Source organism: Trichomycterus rosablanca, chromosome 20 (genome assembly GCF_030014385.1).
Source record: "Trichomycterus rosablanca isolate fTriRos1 chromosome 20, fTriRos1.hap1, whole genome shotgun sequence".
Taxonomy (NCBI): Eukaryota; Metazoa; Chordata; class Actinopteri; order Siluriformes; family Trichomycteridae; genus Trichomycterus; species Trichomycterus rosablanca.
Window position 1 is genome coordinate 20,487,498 of NC_086007.1, and position 24,003 is coordinate 20,511,500.

At 41.7% G+C, this 24,003-nt stretch overlaps 1 protein-coding gene across 1 annotated transcript in view; it reads right to left on the reverse strand.

Annotated features, from left to right (window-relative positions):
• Window positions 1–459: 459 nt before the first annotated feature.
• LOC134334225 (aldehyde dehydrogenase family 3 member A2-like) overlaps window positions 460–24,003 on the reverse strand; it is a 37,344-nt gene continuing 13,800 nt past the window's right edge. The window contains exon 10 of the mRNA XM_063016461.1: window positions 460–545. Coding sequence (XP_062872531.1) covers window positions 544–545 — 2 coding nt within the window. The 3' untranslated portion in view covers window positions 460–543. The remainder of the gene's footprint in view (window positions 546–24,003) is intronic.

Consider the following 24,003-nt stretch of genomic DNA (forward strand, 5'->3'; position numbering starts at 1 on the left):
GATCCAGATTTAAATACCTGTGGTGCTATTTGCCCTGCATTAGGTTGGTACCCTGGCCCAAGTATTTCTGCCCTGAGTCCAGTGTTCTTCAGTCCCCACTGCAAACCTAACCAGGATAAAGGTCTCTTTACAGATGTTTAAAAAGGTTTAAGTCTGGGCTTTGACCACTTGAGCCACTTAAGGACATTCACAGACTTGCCTCAATGCCTCTCCAGTGTAGTTTAGGCTGTATGAAAAGTGAATTGTCATCCATTCCCCAATTCCTGACCCATTTGAAAGGCAGAAAATAGAAAACCTGTGCAGAATATCTGTCCAAAGTGAAATCATTACCAAATACTAAGCAGCAACGGAAAAGGATACCAAAATATGATGTCTGCAACCCACTACGAAGATAGGGGACAGAACAGAGATAGTGCAGTGAAGAAATAAGAACTGGGTTTTGCACTGTGATGGGCTCTTTATTTGCCGTCTGCCACAAACCAAGCTCTTGGAGAGTAGGCCAGTATGAGAACTTTGTTCTCCTGGTTCCAGCTCTGGTTCTGGCTCTGAAAGAGACAGACAGATAGATAGATTGATATATTGATTAATTGACAAATAAACAGACAGATAGACAGACAGACAGATAGACGGACGGACAGACAGACAGATAGAGTGATAGACACAGATAGACAGACAGAGACAGATAGAGAGATAGATAGATATACAGATAGACAAATAGATTGATAGACAGACAGACAGGTAGACAGATAGACAGACAAACAGAGAGATAGATGATAGATAGACAGATAGACAGATATATATATATATATATATATATATACAGTGTATCACAAAAGTGAGTACACCCCTCACATTTCTGCAAATATTTCATTATATCTTTTCATGGGACAACACTATAGACATGAAACTTGGATATAACTTAGAGTAGTCAGTGTACAGCTTGTATAGCAGTGTAGATTTACTGTCTTCTGAAAATAACTCAATACACAGCCATTAATGTCTAAATAGCTGGCAACATAAGTGAGTACACCCCACAGTGAACATGTCCAAATTGTGCCCAAATGTGTCGTTGTCCCTCCCTGGTGTCATGTGTCAAGGTCCCAGGTGTAAATGGGGAGCAGGGCTGTTAAATTTTGTGTTTTGGGTACAATTCTCTCATACTGGCCACTGGATATTCAACATGGCACCTCATGGCAAAGAACTCTCTGAGGATGTGAGAAATAGAATTGTTACTCTCCACAAAGATGGCCTGGGCTATAAGAAGATTGCTAACACCCTGAAACTGAGCTACAGCATGGTGGCCAAGGTCATACAGCGGTTTTCCAGGACAGGTTCCACTCGGAACAGGCTTCGCCAGGGTCGACCAAAGAAGTTGAGTCCACGTGTTCGGCGTCATATCCAGAGGTTGGCTTTAAAAAATAGACACATGAGTGCTGCCAGCATTGCTGCAGAGGTTGAAGACGTGGGAGGTCAGCCTGTCAGTGCTCAGACCATACGCCGCACACTGCATCAACTCGGTCTGCATGGTCGTCATCCCAGAAGGAAGCTGACGCACAAGAAAGCCCGCAAACAGTTTGCTGAAGACAAGCAGTCCAAGACATGGATTACTGGAATGCCCTGTGGTCTGACGAGACCAAGATAAACTTGTTTGGCTCAGATGGTGTCCAGCATGTGTGGCGGCGCCCTGGTGAGAAGTACCAAGACAACTGTATCTTGCCTACAGTCAAGCATGGTGGTGGTAGCATCATGGTCTTGGGCTGCATGAGTGTTGCTGGCACTGGGGAGCTGCAGTTCATTGAGGGAAACATGAATTCCAACATGTACTGTGACATTCTGAAACAGAGCATGATCCCCTCCCTTCGAAAACTGGGCCTCATGGCAGTTTTCCAACAGGATAACGACCCCAAACACAACCTCCAAGATGACAACTGCCTTGCTGAGGAAGCTGAAGGTAAAGGTGATGGACTAAACCCAATTGAGCACCTGTGGCGCATCCTCAAGTGGAAAGTGGAGGAGTTCAAGGTGTCTAACATCCACCAGCTCCGTGATGTCATCATGGAGGAGTGGAAGAGGATTCCAGTAGCAACCTGTGCAGCTCTGGTGAATTCCATGCCCAGGAGGGTTAAGGCAGTGCTGGATAATAATGGTGGTCACACAAAATATTGACACTTTGGGCACAATTTGGACATGTTCACTGTGGGGTGTACTCACTTATGTTGCCAGCCATTTAGACATTAATGGCTGTGTGTTGAGTTATTTTCAGAAGACAGTAAATCTACACTGCTATACAAGTTGTACACTGACTACTCTAAGTTATATCCAAGTTTTAGTTCTATAGTGTTGTCCCATTAAAAGATATAATAAAATATTTGCAGAAATGTGAGGGGTGTACTCACTTTTGTGATACACTGTATATATATATATATATATATATATAAATAGACAGATAAATAGATAGACAGACAGATAGATAGACAGACAGACAGACAGACAGACAGACAGACAGACAGACAGACAGACAGACAGATAGATAGATAGATAGATAGACAGACAGATAGACAGATAGAAAAGGTAGATAGATACAGTGTATCACAAAAGTGAGTACACTCCTCACATTTCTGCAGATATTGAAGTATATCTTTTCATGGGACAACACTGACAAAATGACAATTTGACACAATGAAAAGTAGTCTGTGTGCAGCTTAAATAACAGTGTAAATTTATTCTTCCCTCAAAATAACTCAATATACAGCCATTAATGTCTAAACCACCGGCAACAAAAGTGAGTACACCCCTAAGAGACTACACCCCTAAATGTCCAAATTGAGCACTGCTTGTCATTTTCCCTCCAAAATGTCATGTGATTTGTTAGTGTTACTAGGTCTCAGGTGTGCATAGGGAGCAGGTGTGTTCAATTTAGTAGTACAGCTCTCACACTCTCTCATACTGGTCACTGAAAGTTCCAACATGGCACCTCATGGCAAAGAACTCTCTGAGGATCTTAAAAGACGAATTGTTGCGCTACAAGAAGATTGCCAACACCCTGAAACTGAGCTGCAGCACAGTGGCCAAGATCATCCAGCGTTTTAAAAGAGCAGGGTCCACTCAGAACAGACCGCTCGCGTTGGTCATCCAAAGAAGCTGAGTGCACGTGCTCAGCGTCACATCCAACTGCTGTCTTTGAAAGATAGGCGCAGGAGTGCTGTCAGCATTGCTGCAGAGATTGAAAAGGTGGGGGGTCAGCCTGTCAGTGCTCAGACCATACGCCGCACACTACATCAAATTGGTCTGCATGGCTGTCACCCCAGAAGGAAGCCTCTTCTGAAGTCTCTACACAAGAAAGCCCGCAAACAGTTTGCTGAAGACATGTCAACAAAGGACATGGATTACTGGAACCATGTCCTATGGTCTGATGAGACCAAGATTAATTTGTTTGGTTCAGAGGGTCTCAAGCATGTGTGGTGGCAATCAGGTGAGGAGTACAAAGATAAGTGTGTCATGCCTACAGTCAAGCATGGTGGTGGGAATGCCATGGTCTGGGGCTGCATGAGTGCAGCAGGTGTTGGGGAGTTACATTTCATTGAGGGACACATGAACTCCAATATGTACTGTGAAATACTGAAGCAGAGCATGATCCCCTCCCTCCGGAAACTGGGTCGCAGGGCAGTGTTCCAGCATGATAATGACCCCAAACACACCTCTAAGACGACCACTGCTTTATTGAAGAGGCTGAGGGTAAAGGTGATGGACTGGCCAAGCATGTCTCCAGACCTAAACCCAATAGAACATCTTTGGGGCATCCTCAAGCGGAAGGTGGAGGAGCGCAAAGTCTCGAATATCCGCCAGCTCCGTGATGTCGTCATGGAGGAGTGGAAAAGCATTCCAGTGGCAACCTGTGAAGCTCTGGTAAACTCCATGCCCAGGAGAGTTAAGGCAGTTCTGGGAAATAATGGTGGCCACACAAAATATTGACACTTCAAGAACTTTCACTAAGGGGTGTACTCACTTTTGTTGCCGGTGGTTTAGACATTAATGGCTGTATATTGAGTTATTTTGAGGGAAGAATAAATTTACACTGTTATATAAGCTGCACACAGACTACTTTTCATTGTGTCAAAGTGTCATTTTGTCAGCGTTGTCCCATGAAAAGATATACTTAAATATCTGCAGAAATGTGAGGGGTGTACTCACTTTTGTGATACACTGTATATATATATATATATATAGAGAGAGAGAGAGAGAGAGAGAGACAGACAGACAGACAGACAGACAGACAGACAGACAGACAAATAGATGAACAAATAGATAGATAGATAGATAGATAGACAGACAGACAGACAGACAGACAGACAGACAGGCATACAGACAGTCAGACAGACAGATAGATAAATAAATAGATAGATAGATAGACAGACAGACAAATAGATAGATAGAACAAATAGATAGATAGATAGATAGATAGATAGATAGATAGATAGATAGATAGATAGATAGATAGATAGATAGATAGATAGATAGACAGACAGACAGACAGACAGACAGACAGACAGACAGACAGACAGACAGACAGACAGAAACTGAAACAAGGAACAGCTGGGGCTCATAGATAGACATGAGGGCAAATCAGAAGGTGGGCAGAGACAGAGGGGGTGTGGCAAACAAACCCAAGAACTTATGTGTTCTATGACAGTAATTGGATAATGTAATTAAAAAATGAAAATACGTGTCTGTAAGCTAAGTCTGATGCAAAATACTAAAATGAACCCAATAGAAATACTGTGGCAGGTCATGCCTATAGCATTTTGCAATAAATAATGTTTTAATCTACGTTTAGTTGACTTTTTTGTCATGTTCACAAGACTTTGCAAATGTGTAAATGGGTAAAACCAGGTAAATTACAATGTAAAGTCTGTAAGTGTAAAGATTGCAAATCAAAGATTTATGTTCTTCACAACAAAGCTTATGTCAACAAAGGCTTTAAAACTAGATAGAAAATTGAATCACTACATATGAGCCAATTAGCTAAAAGCTTTTACCGTGTGCCCCACAGCTCTTGTCTACGCTTAATAAGGCCCAGAGACAAAGGACAATACATCGAATGTACCAGCAATTCATCTCATTAGCCGCCTGTCTTGCTTTTAAAGGGGGTGTCTGTCCCCCGTCATCAGCAAACCATCTGGAAAAAAAACAGCCTAGTGTACTGTGTACTGCAGTGGCATATTTTATGCTTGATTTCATAAATAAAACTGATGCTTTATCCCCAGTGTCCCTCATTTTAACACAAGAACGGCTTGGAAAAGGCCTGTTCTAAATACACACCCAAATCAGAAAAAGTTGGGACAGTATGGAAAATGCTAATTAAATAAAAATGCAGTGTTCTTTATTTACTTTGACTTTTATTTGATTGCAAACAGTTTGAACCCAAGATATTTAATGTTTTGTCTGCTCAACTTAGACAAAAAGTTGAGATGGGTCAATTTAGGACTAGTAATGAGGTGAAAAAACTAAATAATGATGTGATTCCAAACAGGTGATTGTAATCATGGTTTGGTACAAAAGCAGCATCCAGGAAAGGCTGAGTCCTCTACAGTGCATAAAATAGTTACACGATTCAAGGAATCTGGAAGAATTTCAGTGCTTAAAGGCCAAGGGCACAAGCTTAAACTGAACGCCCGTTATCCAGATGGACTACAGTCAGTAATTGTAGAACTACAAAGTGCTTCTATATGGTAAGTGGAGCTGATAAAATGGACAGTGAGTATAGAAACAAGGAGGTGGTTTTAATGTTATGGCTGAGCAGTGTGTGTGATTTTAGTGAAGTTTTAGCTTACTACGCTAACACAGTTAGCCTCAGGCCATTCAAACCAATGGGCTGAGGCGGCACAACCCGCCAGCATGACAGCTAACATCTCCCTCCTTTATACAAATTAAAGAATTTTTATTGCTCGCATTCGTCAGCCATATTTGTAATTATTTTGTGAGGAAAGTTGTGCCGCACTGAATGCTGGGATTGCCTTCACTGCTAAGGAAGCATTGGATCCTCCCTCTTCATTCAGTCCATTTATAGCTTTGAATTAAGGCACCTTAGTAGGCAGCATTTTAAGGTATCTAAGAATTTGGACAGCCTTCTTTTCAGGAGTGTGTAGCTCCTGTAAGACGATACTAGCTGCTGTTCCACCACTGAATGCAAGGATGACTAAAATGCTGCATTAATCACGTAGTGGCGTAACTATGTAACTCCTATACAAGAATAATGAGTACCAGATGGTGGTTTGTGCTTATGGGGTGGTTCGACTTCTGCATTCCTACATAAACTCCAGCTTTTCAGAAGCCAGCAGACTGACACGCGTGGAACTGGTATGGTTTTTCAGAGGTTTTAATGGATGAAGTTGAATGACCCAACCTGTATTTGACAGGCTGATCTGGACCTTCCACCTATTTAAATCCTGACTGTTATATCGGAGTTAACTCCAGCTATCGTTCATTAACAGGCCGACAGAGCGACAGTGATTCTGCGCCAACACTGCAGCTGGCACAAGATCTGCTCTCTGGATTTTTCTTTCTTTCCCTGCTAAGCATGCCAACTGTCACCATCGCTGTGAAAGAGCACACTCATATCCCATCAAGTGATTGAAGAGCACACTGTGTTGATTAGACGATCACAAAGGCTACAGTGGCGTTGCAGTGTTTGCTTAATCAGTGGGTGTCCAGCGTGGGTGGTTCTGTTGTAAATACCCTTTTGAAAGGTTGATGGGTCGTGAGGAGGACAGGTCCTGTTGGTTTAACACAGACGCAGCAATGGGAAAGGCAGACAGTTGACTGATGGTTTAGTTATTAAGTCAGCCTTTTAAATAAAAAGAAATTATTAATAAAAATAACAACAATGCAACAGAAAAGAAGGAAAACAACGAGCTGTATGATAGTAAGTTGTGAAAGCAATGATAGTAAATTATCTTTGATTATTCTAAACCAAAAAAAACACCTCCTTGTTTCTACACTCACTGTCCATTTTATCAGCTCCACTTACCATATAGAAGCACTTTGTAGTTCTACAATTACTGACTGTAGTCCATCTGCATACTTTTTTTTTGTAGTCATGTTTTAAATCTAGTTGGAGGTCTTCCAAGAAGAGTGGAGACTGATCTAGCATCACTGGTTTTAACGGTAATGGTTTTGGAATGGAATGTTTAACATGGATGTATTGCAGCTTTGGTGTCCACATACTTCTGGACATGTTGGACATGCAGTAACTTTCCTAAGATTTGTGATTCTACAGACCTCTTCGTGTAGACCATAAAATGGAACCTGAGAGGCAGCTTAGTCGGAATTGTTCGCAACTAATGATACACGTGATCCTCCCCCTCCATAAAGTGGCTAATCAGACTTTACAGAATCGTTTTGGAATAGCATTCGACACATAATTGTCTTCCTTTCCTCTCTTCTAATGCCCAGAGGATTAATGTCCTCATCCTCTGCCTGTATGGCGAAATTTGAGCCCCGACAAGAGTTCCGAAGATACCATAAATGTGCAAGGTCGGAAATTCTGCACCATGAAGATGGCAGTTGTGCTGACCTGTCCAATAGCATTGCGGTGCTGGCTGTGCAACTACGAAGTCAAGTTCCCGGAGCGGATGCCTGTTATTGTGCTACACACTTTACCCCCACATTTAAGCTGACTGTGAGCTTGTTGGACATCCCATCCCAAAACAATGGGCAGTATTCATTCATACATTGTCTGGTTCATTAAGAGTCACAGTGGGTCCGATTCAGTGGGCAAAAGGCGGGAACCATCCAAGTGCCTCACAGGGTAAACCACATACCTATACCTAAGGGGACTCCAATTAACCTGACTGCGTGTCTTTGGAAACCCACACAGACTTGCTGTAAGTGCCACCCACCATGGGCATTAATCATCCTGTGTACCCTTTGTGGCTATAACAGCCTCCATTCCTCTAGGAAGGCATTCAACAAGATTTTAGGGTGTCAGTTTGTACCCAAAAAGTCCAAAAGTGTTCAGTAGAGTTGGGGACAGGGCTGAACTTGTCGAACTATGACCTTACATAACCTACTGTAGGTCTACTGTATATACACCTGTAATAACTTAGTAATTGATGAGTGGGAATGTCCATATTTGGTCAAATAGTGTATAGCACATAGTATACACCGGCCCCCTTTTTGCAGCCCCATACGCAACAAACTGCAATGCACTGTGTATTCTGACACCTTTCTATCAGAACCAGGATTAACTTCTTCAGCAATCTGAGGTACAGTAGCTCGTCTGTTAAATCGGACCACACGGGCCAGCCTTCGCTCCCCACGGGCATCAATGAGCCTTGGCTGCCCATGCCCCTGTCGCCGGTTTACCACTGTTTCTTCCTTGGACCACTTTTGATAGATACTGACCACAAGAGCTGCAGTTTTGAAGATGCTCTGACCCAGTCGTCTAGCCATCACAATTTGGCCTCAGATCCTTACTCTTGCTCATTTTTCCTCCTTCTAACATATCAACTTTGAGGATAAAATGTTCACTTGCTGGCTAATATATCCCACCTACTAACAGGTGCTGTGATGAAGAGATAATCAGTGTTATTCACCTCACCTGTCAGTGGTCATAATGTTATGCCTAGTTATTACCCTGGCCCCAGCAACACCCCCCCCCCCCCCCCTTTATTAGGATAATCGGTTTAGAATGTGAGTGGGTGAGTAATGTTACTCTGTGATAACTAACCAGTGCAGCCATGACTCATGTATCTGAGTGTTCTGCAACAACAGAAAATGCACAGCTTGATAAAAATATCACGGCCATTATGTGCAGCTTGGGAGAGCGTGTTTTCTCAGGTGGGTTTATGGGTGTGCTGTATCTTCATGTACATGCAGTATAAAAAAGACTGGCATTATTGCATTCAATAGAAATACAAATCCCCGGATCCTTTGATTAGGAACATGTGCAAATGCATATCAGTCACTCTTGCATAAGGATGTGAGCGACATATTGACTTAAATGATCATGCAGTCTTTTCCTCAGATAGGTGATTGTGTGTGGGTAAGGTGGTTATCAAGGTGTACTCATTGGTCCTTAAGGTTTTTTAGGTGGTTGCTAAGATATAGCTAGACTGTTGCTATGGTAATATGATAAGATGCTGTTAAAGAGTTGTTCGACCGGTAATATTATGATGCTGATGAGTGGTTGCTAAGGTTTTCCTATGCATTGCCCAAGATGTACTGAGGATGCCAAGCTTTTACTAGGTGGTTAATAAGATGTTGCTAGTCAGTTGCTCTGCTAACTGGTTAGTTGCTATGCTGTTGCTAGGTAATTGTTATGGTGATTGTGTGGTTACTGTTACAAGCTGGTTTCTAAGGTATTGCTAAATTGTTTAAATGTTAGTGTTAGTGAGGATATATGAATGCTTTTATTTAGACAGGTGATTGTGTGTGTGCAAGTATGTATGTGTGCAAACAAAAGTGAATGAGAGGAAGGAGGCATAAACAAAGGAGATAAAAATAAAACAAGAAACATGGGCAACATGATTGCATGGTTGCTAAGCTGTTACAAGCTGGTTTCTAAGGTATTACTAAACTGTTTCAAGGTATACGGGTGGTTGCTGAGGTGTTAGTGGGAATGTGAATACTTTTGTTCAGACAAGCATGTATTTGGTGGGGGTGCAAATACTTTTGCTCAGACAGGTGATTATGTGTGTGTGCAACCACAAGTGAATGGAAAAAAGGAGATTAGAGCTTGATGACCTACACCGAAGGTATACATTAATTTTAGTGGCTGTCGGGTAAAGAAAAAAAATGAATGGGAGTAAATGTGAGGAATGAGGGATGATGGGAAAAAATGTTCACAGAAAAATGTTTACAGCCCTCCAGAGAGCTAATCTTCCTAAACAATCCAAATGTATACACGACACAACCCACACTGCCAGTGACTCTGCAACCCACACTGCGACACACGTTCCCAGATAGAACCTAGAGATCAATGGTGTTTGGAAATGTCAACATGTGGGTTTGGGCAGGAATTGGGCCACGTTTTAATCTTATCTTTAAAGTGAACCCTGCAATGCTATCATAAAACATAAATGTCCATAACATACCCATGGAAACAGAGTAAATGTGGATAAAAGGTCTGCGCCTACGGTGATCAATCCATTTTTTATCAAAGCGGAATTAAATGTCACTAGGAACCAAGTGTACATCACAGAGGAAAATGTAATACAACATGCGGCTTGTGATCAAATATTAAAGGCGTAATGATTTCCTCATTAAAAGAGGGAACAGGGTGAGCCCAATAAAAGCTGCGAATGGGTACTGAGGGCACTGAGACAGAAAAGATATAGCATGTTAGCTACAATAAAAATAATAATAAAAAATAAATAAATAAATATATACAGTATATATATATATATATATATATATATATATATATATATATATATATATATATTGATCAGCCATAACATTAAAATCCTTGTATAAGCTCCACTTACAATATAGAAGCACTTTAGTTCTACAATTACTGACTGTAGTTCATCTATTTCTCTACATCCCTTTTTAGCCTGTTTTCACCCTGTTTACAGGACCACCACAGAGCAGGTATTATTTAGGTGGTGGATCATTCTCAGCACTGCAGTGACACTGACATGGTGGTGGTGTGTTAGTGTGTGTTGTGCTGGTGTGAGTGGATCAGACACAGCAGCGCTGCTGGAGTTTTTAAATACCGTGTCAGCTCACTGTCCACTCTATTAGATACTCCTACTTTTTTTTTGCATTTTCTCCCCTTTTCTCCCCCTTTAGCACGTCCAATTGCCCAATTTGCATCACGCATCCTCTCGTGAGCAGCACCCACACATTGACGAGTGTTGCGCCACCTAGCGTTGCGTGCGGAGAGACACACCCTAAGAGCACTCCTTCCTCATCTCCGTGTAGGCGCCTCTAATCAGCCAGCAGAGGTCGTAACTGCACCATTCTGACAGAGAGAGACCCATATCCGACCTTAGTCCCGCCCATCTGAACAACAGGCCAATCGTTGTTCATACAGGCGCTCAGCCTCGACCGGTAAGGCAGAGCTGGATTCGATACGACGTATTCGAGATCACAGTCTGGTTGCAGCGTGTGTTTTTACCTCTGCGCCACCTGAGCGGTTAGTTGGACCACCTTGTAGATGTGAAGTCAGAGATGATCGCTCATCTATTGCTCTTCTAGACCTTCATTATTAGCCTGTTCTCAGTCCAGCAGTGACAGCATTGCTGTGTCTGATCCACTCATAGCACAACAGCACAACACACACTAACACACCGCCACCATGTCAGTGTCACGGCATGATCCACCACCCAAATAGTACCTACTCTTTAGTGGTCCTGGGAGAGTCCTGACCATTGAAGAACAGCATAAAAGGAGGCAAACAAAGCATGCAGAGAAACAGACCTACAAAGTGCTTCTATATTGTAAGTGGAGTCTACAAATCTCGATTTAAATAATCATGTTCCCAGCATTTAAGTAATTGGTAAAGTATCCAATATCCAGTATTTCTGCGTCTCCCTCTTGGAAGAGGGAGGTCTGCACTATGTGTGTGGTCCATAAATCTTGATTCAGAGTTGACCTGGGTGGTGAAAGCTGACATGTTGCCACCCACTGTGATGTGAGACAGTATGCTAGCAAGCTAGGACATGGGACCTTTAACTATCAAAGGTAGCCCCAAAATGGATTTTTCACTGGATATACAATTTGGTGTTTGGTGGGGAGGGGGTGTGTGTGTGTGTGTGTGTGTGTGTGTGTGCTGGAGCCTATCCCAGCTTTTCAATGGGCGCAAGGCACACAGTAACACCCTGGGCGGGGCGCCAGTCCATCGCAGGGCAGACACACACACACACCCATTCACCTATAGGGCAATTCACTGTCTCCAATGAACCTTACTGCATGGTTTTGGACTGTGGGAGGAAAGCCCACGCAGACACGGGGAGAACATGCAAACTCCACACAGAAAGGACCCGCTCTGCCCCACCTGGGAATCCAACCCAGGACCTTCCTGCTGTGAGGTGACAGTGCTACCCACTACCCATTTTATTCCAGTATTGTTCAACCCATATCACGAACATGATCCCTGATGTGCTTTGTATCCACAAAACCCTGGTGAAAGGTCTGTATTCAAGTATGTGTGGGAAAGGTAGGATCACAGACGCTTGGAGAGCTGGGTAGGCAACTCCCAAGATATCCATTTAATGCTGAGTGAATTAGGCAAGGAACAGTACTTTAATTTTACACTGAATGGACTCTCGGGTGTCAGCTGGAGATGTGCTGGATAAAGCTACATGCAGGAATCGGGTTAAAGGAAAGAATAAAACGAGTATGAATAGGCCTGCTGGGATGTGTCGGTTTAACACTGAGGTAAAGATATAAAAGACAACGCAGTATGTCATTAAATGTGACACCAATACGAGTTTACTTGTGCTGAATAAGTGTTGAGCTGAGGCATGCGCTTTGTAGCTACAAAATATTACAGATTATATGTCCAGACATTTAGTAGGAGTGTGAATACTTTTGCACAGACAGGTGATTGTGTGTGTGCAAACATGTATTCAGTATGAGTGTGAATACTTTTGTTCAGACAGGTGATTGTGTGTGTGCAAGCATGTATTTAGTAGGAGTGTGTGGCGTGGTATCGTGATAGGACGCCACCTGTGCAACAAGTCCAGTTGTGAAATTTTCTCGCTACTAAATATTCCACCGTCAACCGTCAGTGGTATTATAACAAAGTGGAAGCGATTGGAAACAAAGTGGTAGACCACGTAAAATGACAGGGCGGGGGCGGCGGATGCTGAGGCGCATATAGCGCAGAGGTCGCCAACTTTCTCCAGAGTCAGTCGCTACAGACCTCCAAACTTCATGTGGCCTTCAGATTAGCTCAAGAACAGTGTGTAGAGAGTTTGGTGGAGGGGGGATTATGGTGGTTGTTTTTCAGGAGTTGGACTCGTCCCCTTAGTTCCAGTGAAAGGAACTCTTAATGCTTCAGCATACCAAGAGATTTTGGACAATGTCATGCGCCCAACTTTGTGGGGACAGTTTAGGGATGGCCCCTTCCTGTTCCAACATGACTGCGCACAAAGCAAGGTCCATAAAGACATGGATGAGTGAGTCCTGACCTCAGCCCGAGAGAACACCTTTGGGATGAATTAGAGCGGAGACAGTGTCTGACCTCATGAATGCGCTTCTGGAAGAATGGTCAAAAATTCCCATAAACACACTCCTAAACCTTGTGGAAAGCCTTCCCAGAAGAGTTGAAGCTGTTATAGCTGCAAAGGGTGGGCCGACATCATATTAAACCCTATGGATTAAGAATGGGAATCACTCAAGTTCATATGCGTGTGAAGGCAGACTAATGAATACTTTTGGCAATATAGTGTATATATTATTAATTATCATTTATTCTTCTAAATCCACAATAATTCAACATTTGTTATGTAAACAGTGGGACTGTTAATTTTTGGACAATGTTTACAAACTGTGCATTTTCGGACAATGTTTACAAAGGGTAATGTGCAATTTAAATTGCAAGGGTAATGTGCAATTTTTGGGCAATTTTATAATGTTTACTAAGGGTAATGTGCAAATTTTCCACCAGCTTGTTACTGAGAGAAAGTCTATTTTTGTGTGTTAATGTTATTGTTTTTATTGTAAATTCTGTTAATTTTTGTAAATGCAAATTTTGGTATTTTGTAAATTCTAGTTTTTCTTTAAATGTATTGCTTATAACACTAGAGAGTATTGCACCTTAATTTCGTTATACCTGGTATAATGACAATAAAGATATTCTGATTCTGATTCTGATTCTGGGTAAACCCACCCAATCAGAGAGATGGTCAACACATGTTTAATATCTCCAAGGAGTTCTAGTTGCTCTAGAGAAACCCTAACCAGACCACATTCTCTTGGGAAAAAAATTTGACAGCACTGTATTGTTACAGCTTGTTAAATACAGGAAAATCTGCTTTGTCCCAAAACACACCACCGGTTTCATAGTTCCAGTGGTTAACTATAGCCTATTGTAGTTCATGTCGCTGGGGACGTCATTAACTGCGGCAGCAGAGCTAGCATCACCATGCTGGATACAACTGATTTCTCAAAGTTGAGTAAAAGGAAGAAATAAGAAGGGAAGTGACCCGACAGCTAACCGGACAGCTAATTACAATAGTCTTGGCAGCTCATAGCAGGTGTTGGTTGTGAAGTGCTTATTGACTGCTTATTGGTGTTTGATTTGCAAGCCATTAGCCAACACTGTATTGACAAAAGTATCTGGACACCTGGCCACAAGCGTGTTGGTCATCCCTTTCCAATATCATTAACACACACCCATTTGCTAGCTAGGGGTGTGAGCCAATACACATTCCTTATAAGAGGTGGAAAAAACAGTGTGCATAGAAGAAATCCAAGGACACAGGAGTACATGCCAACATTTCTCATTCTGACCAAAGGGCCCAGTGCTGAACCACCATTATGGTCTAAAAAAAATAAGGTTTGGTCACCCCTCCTAATTATTGCAATCAGTTGAATCAGCCACACCTGTTACAAACAGGTATGTACAAGTCGTTCATTCATCGTCTGTTTTACCACTGCTTTATCCTGGTCAGGGCAGAGATGGGGACTTGAGTCTGACTTCAGACTCGACTCGAACTCGTTTCAAATGACTCGGACTCGACTCATGACCCGCAAAAAAATGACTCGTAAACAACGAGTCCCTAGTGGCAGCATGTGTCAACGTTAGTTAAGTGTGACAATTCTATATATATATAATTATTATTATAAATATTCTGCTCTCTGATAACGCTCCGGCCGTCTAAACCTGCAATGCACACAATGGGTAAATGTTACAGGCAGCTTCCGACGTAGTGATGAAGCGTCGCTCCCTACTGCCTACACAGGATGGACGGATTGGAATCTCACTTAAAATGGTGGAATACCCTACGTAGTGCACTTCACAGGAACAACCGGGGTGAATGGAACGCTCCTACAGAATTGGCACTGATGGTCAAAAGTCAGCTTTCTGAACCAATCAGACCTTCTGATTGTAATTTTTTGAATTTTAAGAAATGCTGTTATTTGCATTTATTCAGTTTGCGTCACACAGATGATGTGGTAATGAAACGCTCGATTGGCTTTCTAACGAGTTCGTGTTTTACTTCACAACTGGGAAAAGTTTGGAGGTTTTTAATTATAAGCACATTTACAAAATAACGGATTATATTCCTAATGGGACACACGGTTATAAATTTAATAGCATCTGGAAGAACATAAGCTAAGGTAAGCAGTGGTTATGATTTTTTTTGCTGTGTTTTGGATTTTGGCCGCTGTGCCGTGATTTAGCATGCTTTTGTTTTGCAATGAAAACAAAACGTATCAGTTTAAGCTTTTTTAACTGGTACCTTCTTGTTACGGAAATTACATTCCTTTGCACAATGACTAGAAAAGTAAAGGCACTAAGTACAACAGCAAAATACAGTCGCTAATCTGTTGTTGTTTTTTATCTGAACGTACAGATTATTTGTTTATTTCTACGCTACATTTCTAATATATGTTTTGTGTAGATTATATTGACTCGTGACTTGACTCGGACTCTAGCCTAAAGACTCGTGACTTGACTCGGACTCTAGCCTAAAGACTCGTGACTTGACTCGGACTCTAGCCTAAAGACTCGTGACTTGACTCGGACTCTAGCCTAAAGACTCGTGACTTGACTCGGACTCTAGCCTAAAGACTCGTGACTTGACTCGGACTCTAGCCTAAAGACTCGTGACTTGACTCGGACTCTAGCCTAAAGACTCGTGACTTGACTCGGACTCTAGCCTAAAGACTTGTGACTTGACTCAGACTCTAGCCTAAAGACTCATGACTTGACGCGGACTCTGGTCTAAAGACTCGTGACTTGACTCGGACTCGTATTTTGTGACTTGTGAACATCTCCGGGTCAGGGTCATTGTGGAAACACCCCAGACAGGTCAGGCATATACAATTACTAGAATATAATAAATGACATGCCTGCAATTTCATGGCAATGGTTTGGTTTGGGAATGGATTGTGTCCTTGTGAAGCATGTAAAGTCCATAATAATATAGTTTGGCATGGAAAATCTCTCAAGATAGACAAGATCAATACAAGGGTACAGTGGTATCGAGTCTGGAGTTAAGACCAAAACTAGTATCAAGAACTACAACCCTGAAATATTGGCAGAGTGCCCAGACCAGAACCAGAACCAGAACCAGAGAAGACAATAGAAAGAGGGAGGAAAGGTGAGTACAGCAGAGAGAGTTAAGTTGGTCTAGCGTAGGCGGTGCAATCACTTTGCACTAACACACACACACACACACAAACACACACACACACACACATTCATAACTGTTTTCTGTGCCAAGGTTAGCAGGGTTAATGTGTAGTCATGGAAACTGCAACACAGGAACCGTGAGACAGAAATGTGTCTCAGTTTAGCAAAAAGAACAAAATAATAAGATAACCGCTACATAAACAAACAATTGGGACAGTATGGAAAATGCACATAAAATAAAAATGCAGTGTTCCTTACATTTACTTTGACTTTTATTTCATTGCAGACAGGATGAACCTGAGATATTTTATGTTTTGTCTGCTCAACTTCATTTCATTTATTAATAAACATCCATTCCTGCATTTCAGGCCTGCAAGACATTCCAAAAAAAGTTGGGACAGTAAAGCATTTACCACTTTGTAATGTTGCTATTCCTTTTCACCACACTTAAAAGATGTTTTCTCACACATTCTCTATTAGGGACAGGTCAGGAGTGCAGGCAGGTCAGTCCAGTACCCGTACCCTCTTCTTCCACAGCCATGCCTTTGTAATGTGTGCAGCATGTGGTTTTGCATAGTCTTGTTGACGTCCCTGGAAAAGATGACGTCTTGAAGGCAGCGCATGTTGCTCTGAGATCTCAATGTACTTTTCTGCATTAATGCTGCCATCACAGAAGTGTAAATGATCTTTACCAAGGGCACTGACACAACCCCATACCATGACAGACCCTGGCTTTTGGACTTGTTGCTGATAATAGTCTGGATGGTCCTTTTCGTCTTTGGTCAGGAGCACACAGTGTCTATTTTTACCAAAAAAGACCTGGAATGCTGATTCATCTGACCACAATGGTCCATCCTAGATGCCTCCGAGCCCAGAGAAGTCGACGCCGCTTCTGGACATGGTTAACATAAGGCTTCTTTTTTGCACAGTAAAGTTTTAAGTGGCATTTGTGCATGTAACTCTGTATTGTAGTGCTTGACAAAGGTTTGCCAAAGTAATCCCTCACCCATGTGGTTATATCAGCTATTGTTGAGTGGCGGTTCTTGATGCAGTGCCGTCTGGGGGGTCGAAGATCACAGACATTCAGCTAAAACTTGCGCCCTTGGCCTTTACGCACTAAAATTCCTTTTGATTTCTTAAATCGTTTAATGATATTTTGTGAATCCCTTTCAATCTTTCTTTAAGGTACATTGTTTTTAAACATTTCAATAATGTTCTCAGGATGGATGCTGCTTTTGTACCAAACCACGATTACAATCACCTGTTTGGAATCACGTCATTATTTAGTTTTTTACACCTCATTACTAGCCCTAAATTGCCCCTGTCCCAACTTTTGATATAAAAAATTTAATTAAATAAAAGTCAAAGTAAATGTAAGGAACACTGCATTATTTTATTTGCGTTTTTCAACTTTTTCTGATTTGGGGTTGTAATATTAGACAAAGGAAACCCAAGTAAACACATTTTTAATGATGATTTTCTTTATTGAAGGAAAAATGTTGTTCAGCGCTACCTGGCCCTATGTGGAAAAAGTAATTGCTTAGTAACTGCTTAGCTACTAAATCAATCAACTAACCCAATTCAATTGACAAGTGGGTTCAATTTCACTAGACACACTCAGGCATGATTACTGCCAGCATGGTTAAATCTAAACACCACTGTGTGGCAATGTAAAGCAGACTGGAAGGTCTAAAAAGCAGCATTGAAATACACATACAAACAAAGTCCTTGAAATTTAAGGTCTGGAAAGGATTACAACGCCATTGCGGAGGCCCAGTGAACCACAGTGAAAGCCACATTATTCACAAATGGAGAAAACCTGGAACAGTGGTGAACCCAGTGGTGAGTCTACACAGAACACTTCGACGCCTCACTTACCTTAAGTGAGGTCAATATACACTGATCAGCCAAAACATTAAAACCACCTCCTTGTTTCTACACTCACTGTCCATTTTATCAGCTCCACTTACCATATAGGAGCACTTTGTAGTTCTACAATTACTGACTGTAGTCCATATGTTTCTCTACATATTTTTAGCCTGTTTTCACCCTGTTCTTCAATGGTCAGGACCCCCACAGGACCACTACAGAGTAGGTATTGTTCTCAGCACTGCAGTAACAATGACATGGTGGTGGTGTGTCAGTGTGTGTTGTGCTAGTATGACTGGATCAGACACAGCAGTGCTGCTGGAGTTTTTAAATACCGTGTCCACTCACTGTCCACTCTATTAGACACTCCTACCTAGTTGGTCCACCTTGTAGATGTGAAGTCAGAGACGATCGCTCATCTATTTCTGCTGTTTGAGTTGGTCATCTTCTAGATCTTCATCAGTGGTCACAGGACGCTGCCCACGGGGCGTTGTTGGCTGGATATCTTTGGTTGGTGGACTATTCTCAGTCCAGCAGTGACAGTGAGGTGTTTAAAAACTCTATTAGCATTGCTGTGTCTTATCCACACAAACACCATGTCAGTGTCACTGCAGTGCTGAGAATGACCCACCACCCAAATAATACCTACTCTGTGGTGGTCCTGTGGGGGTCCTGACCATTGAAGAACAGGGTGAAAGCAGGCTAAAAAAGTATGTAAAGAATCAGATGGACTACAGTCAGTAATTGTAGACCTACAAAGTGCTCCTATATGGTAAGTGGAGCTGATTAAATGGACAGTGAGTGTAGAAACAAGGAGGTAGGTGGTCATAATCGGTGTATACAATTCCACAGTAAGGAAGAATGATAATATTTTGTGGACTAATGTGCTAAAGGTATATTTCTTTGGTAGACATGCATCCCATTACATCTGGCGAACACCACATTCCACTATAGCAACGTCATAACAACGGCCAAAGATGTTGGAGGTCATGTGATGATCTGGGACTGCTTTGATTCTACAGGAATTATCAGTTCATGACCTAAAGCTCAAGCTCAGCTGGGTTATGCAGCAGGACATTAATCCAAAGGACACAAGTACGTCCACTTCTGAATGACTCAGAAGAAACACAATTAAGGTTTTGGAGAAGCTGAATCAAGCTGAACCCATTGAGAACTTTATGCTCGGAAAGCATTCACTGTAGCAATTCTGCAAAGAAGAGTGTGCCAAAGTTCCCCCATAGCAATGTAAAAGACACTTCACACTTATGGAAAAGCGTACAGTAGTTGGCTACATTTTTACCTGTCAGTGGTGGAGTCTCACAGACAGCAGTACCACACATATACGGAGAGACAGATCATACCCCCAGCAATCACTAGTGCAGCGCTTTAACGACAAAGCAGATGTCACAACTGTCCTGTCAGCAAGTACAAAAGCTGTCCAAAACTGCAGGGAATATGAAAGGATTACATTTACAACCCCAAATCAGAAAAAGTTGGGACGGTATGGAAAATTTAAATAAAATAGTAGGGCTAGTAACGAGGTGAAAAAAATAAATAATGATGTGATTCCAAACAGGTGATTGTAATCATGGTTTGGTACAAAAGCAGCATCCGGTAAAGATGATCAGAGGATCTCCAGTTTGTCAACAAATGTGTGAGAAAATGATTGAAATGTTTAAAAACAATGTACCTCGAGAAAGATTGGAAAGGATTTGCATATTTCTCCCTCTACAGTGCACATCATTAAACGATTCAAGGAATCGGGAGGAATTTCAGTGCGTAAAGGCCAAGGGTGATCCCTCAGACGGCACTGCATCGAGAACCGCCACTCAACAATAGCTGATATAACCACATGGGTGAGGGATTACTTTGGCAAACCTTTGTCCAGCACTACAATACAGAGTTACATGCACAAATACCACTTAAAACTTTACTGTGCAAAAAAGAAGGCCATCTCCCTCCTAAACAAATAAATGACAATACAGACTTGAGCGTGACAATATTCATCTGCTGCCAATTGACTAAATATTGTAGTACTCATCCTACATGCTGTGTACTTTACTATTATTTTTGTAAATATTCCACACACTGCTTACCTACATTATCTGTATATTACTGTGTATTGCCATCGGTATGGTACCATATATTGTGTACCTCTGCTTATATGTACATACATACATTGGTCACTAAATACTGTACATACATACATGCACACGTCCATACATTTTCTATATATTGCTTGTATACCGTATTTAAGCAATAGAACACGAGGGAGTGTGTTATCGCGATATCACACGACCTCGAGTGTTCTATTGCTTTTATACAACAGTTTTTACAAAATAAAGAAAGAAAATAAATCAAAGAGGTCCTGAATTTCATAATAAATATGCTTTAATATTGACAATACCTTCCGCCAAAAAGTAGTTCCACAAAGTTTAACACTACAAAGCAGACATCCCAAGTTGCAAAAACTCATTTCAGGGAGGTAAGAACAACAAGAAGAAAAAGGCAAGAACCTCCGAAGGGAAAAAAAAGAAATAAAAAACCTCTTGCACACACCAAAGGATTATGGGTGATAACAGAACTCTTAGGAGCTGTTAACTGGGCTATTAAGCTAACTGTTTGCGTTACAAACACATTAATGTTTCCTACATAGTGCACTAGATTGTGTACCATGTTCCCTACATAGTGCACTAGGTAGTGAATTAGACAATTGATTTATGTTCCCTACACAGTGCACTAGATTGTATATCAGATAACGCATTCATGTTCACTACATGGTGCACTAGACAGTGTATTAGACAATTGATTTATGTTCCCTACACAGTGCGCTAGATTGTATATCAGATAACGGATTTAAAACGCGATCGGGAAAAAAGTCTGTGTCGCCTGCGTGCGCGTTTGTGTGCATGAAGCTTGTCGTTACTGGCAACGCGTGGTGTGAAAAGGCCGTGCTGTTATCACGAATATCAGCACGGTTAGAACGCTTCTCAACCAATCAGATTGTCAGGTCGGAACTAACTGTTGTATAAAGTCTTATAATTTGTATAATATTGTGTTTAATGTTAATACCATCACCCAGAACCAAATTCCTTGTGTGTATCCACATACTTGGCCAATAAATCTGATTCTGATTCTGATATTAAACAAAATGAAACATGAAACGGAGTGAGTCTGCAACCACATGCTTGACCCCTTGTAAGTGATGGACGCACTAGTGGATGCACTAGTCCCTTATGAGGAAAAAAATCAGTGCAAATCAATACCAAAATATTGTGACTGATCTCTTGAATAATGTTGCTCTCCTGTGAGTAGTGATCTCTTCAAGGATGACAACGCTGCCATCTACAGGGCACAAGGAGAAACTGAATGAGACGCTTTTATGAGTATACTGTGTAAGCTACATGCTAAGTGCTTCACACGTACCGCTTTTGAACTTAATTAAACACTGAAATTTTAATGTATACAAAATTAAATTAATATGTTATACAATAGTCTCAATCACTATTTTAACAAAATATCAATGAAAATATCTTTTAAAAAGAATTATGTTCCATTCCTTTAGCACAGACTTTTGAAATGAATGCCAAGGTAGATAAAGCTGTATCATGTAGCATGTATTAGTCCCCTTAGCAACTTAACAAATTAACAGTCTGGTGATTTTTCCTTTAATTCTTAGTAATATAATTTATATAATTTATTAATATTATTTTTGTTTGATCTTAATTAGGTCCACCAAGCTTACAATTACCACCCTAATCACTAATTAGCTTTTTTGATAATCATGCTGTTTAGCATGTTGTTAGCATGACAATTACATTGTTAGTTATTAAAATCAACATATTAAATATAAGTCTGTATTTTATTATTAACTTTACAATTTTAAGTGCACTGATCAGCCATAACATTAAAACCACTTCCTTGTTTCTACACTTACTGTCCATTTTATCAGCTCCACTTACCATATAGGAGCACTTTGTAGTTCTACAATTACTGACTGTAGTCCATCTATTTCTCTACATACGTTTTTAGCCTGCTCTCACCCTGTTTGTTCTTTAATGGTCAGGACCTCCACAGAACCACCACAGAACAGGTATTATTTGGGTGGTGTATCCTCCAGGCCACCCAAGAAGGATGGGCCCTGCTGAGTCTGGTTCCTCTCAAGGTTTCTTCCTGTAATTTTCAGGGAGTTTTTCCTTGCCACAGTCGCCCTCGGCTTGCTCAACAGGGGTTTTTGTATCTGTTGGTCCTGGATTTTGTAAAGTTGCTTTGAGACAATGTCTATTGTAAAAAGCGCTATATAAATAAAGTTGACTTGACTTGACTCATTTTCAGCACTGCAGTGACACTGACATGGTGGTGGTGTGTTAGTGTGTGTTGTGCTGGTATGAGTGGATCAGACACAGCAGCACTGCTGGAGTTTTAAAATTCCGTGTCCACTCACTGTCCACTCTATTATACACTTCTACCTAGTTGGTCCACCCAAGGACGGATTAAGGATAGTCTGGGCCCCTGGGCAAAGAGTTGTACGCTGGAGGTCATGCCTGTACTCTTGGGAGACAGCAGTGGTGACATTTAAAGCTGCCCCTTCAAACACCTCAAAGTTATCTCTCTGTGCTGCCACAAAGTCTCGTAAAGACAAGAGAAGTTGTGTAGCTGTACATATGTCAATATCATGCTTGTGGCTTGGAACCTCTGTAGTATTGTGTCCCAGAAGTATGCCATGAAGGCCATCTCCAACGTGTCCAATTTGTCACAGAGTGCAGAGGCTTCACTTCGAGTTACACATTTCTCCTCCATATCTTTAGACATATCATTCAATGCCTCTCTCAGTTGTGCATAATATTTCCAAAGAGCCTTAGTTGACTCCATCGAGTACCTGACAGTGATTTCAGTGTGAGTTTGATATCAGTATCACGGAAAACATTTCCCCACCTGTGTGTAGATGATGCACAAAATGTGTACATTGCCTGTACAAAGTCAAAAAAACGTCCAGCTTCTGGGCTACTGTCAACAGCATTGACACCAACTAAATTCAGTGAATGTGCTGCACAGGGGACATAACAAATCAAAGGGTTTCTTTGTTTAAGATGAGCTTGGACTCCATTGTACTTTCCCGACATGTTACTTGCATTATCATATGACTGGCCCCTACAGTTGGATAAGTCTAGGCCCAGATTCTCCACCATAGCAACGACACACTCTGCCAAACTGTCCCCACTATGGTTTTCAATAGGCTCAAAAGCTAGAAAACGCTCAACTACATGTCCGTCATTATTAACAAACCTGAAAATAAAAGTAAGTTGGTCCACATGAGCAAGGTCTGGAGTGGAGTCAACTATAACAGAGTTAAGTATTTTGGCTAGGGCCCAAAGCATGGCTAGGGGCCCCAAAAGCATGGCTAGGGCCCCCAAGAGGCCCTGGGGTCAAAGTCCCTAATAGCCAGAGGATCCTTAAAATGGAGGGCCCTCGGAAATAAAAATATATTGTATCATAAATGTTGATAGGCATCGCAAAATGTTTTGGGCCAGGGCCCCCCCGTGGCCCCCTGACCTCAAGGGCCCCTGGGCGCTGGCCCCACTGGCCCGGTCAGTAATCCAGCCATGGGTCCACCTCGTAGATGTAAAGTCAGAGACGATCGCTCATCTCTTGCTGCTGTTTGAGTTGGTCATCTTCTAGACCTTCATCAGTGGTCAAAGGACGCTGCCCACGGGGAGCTGTTAGCTGGATATTTTTGGTTGGTGGACTAATTTCAGTCCAGCAGTGACAGTGAGGTGTTTACAAACTCCAGCAGCATTGCTGTGTCTTATCCACTCATACCA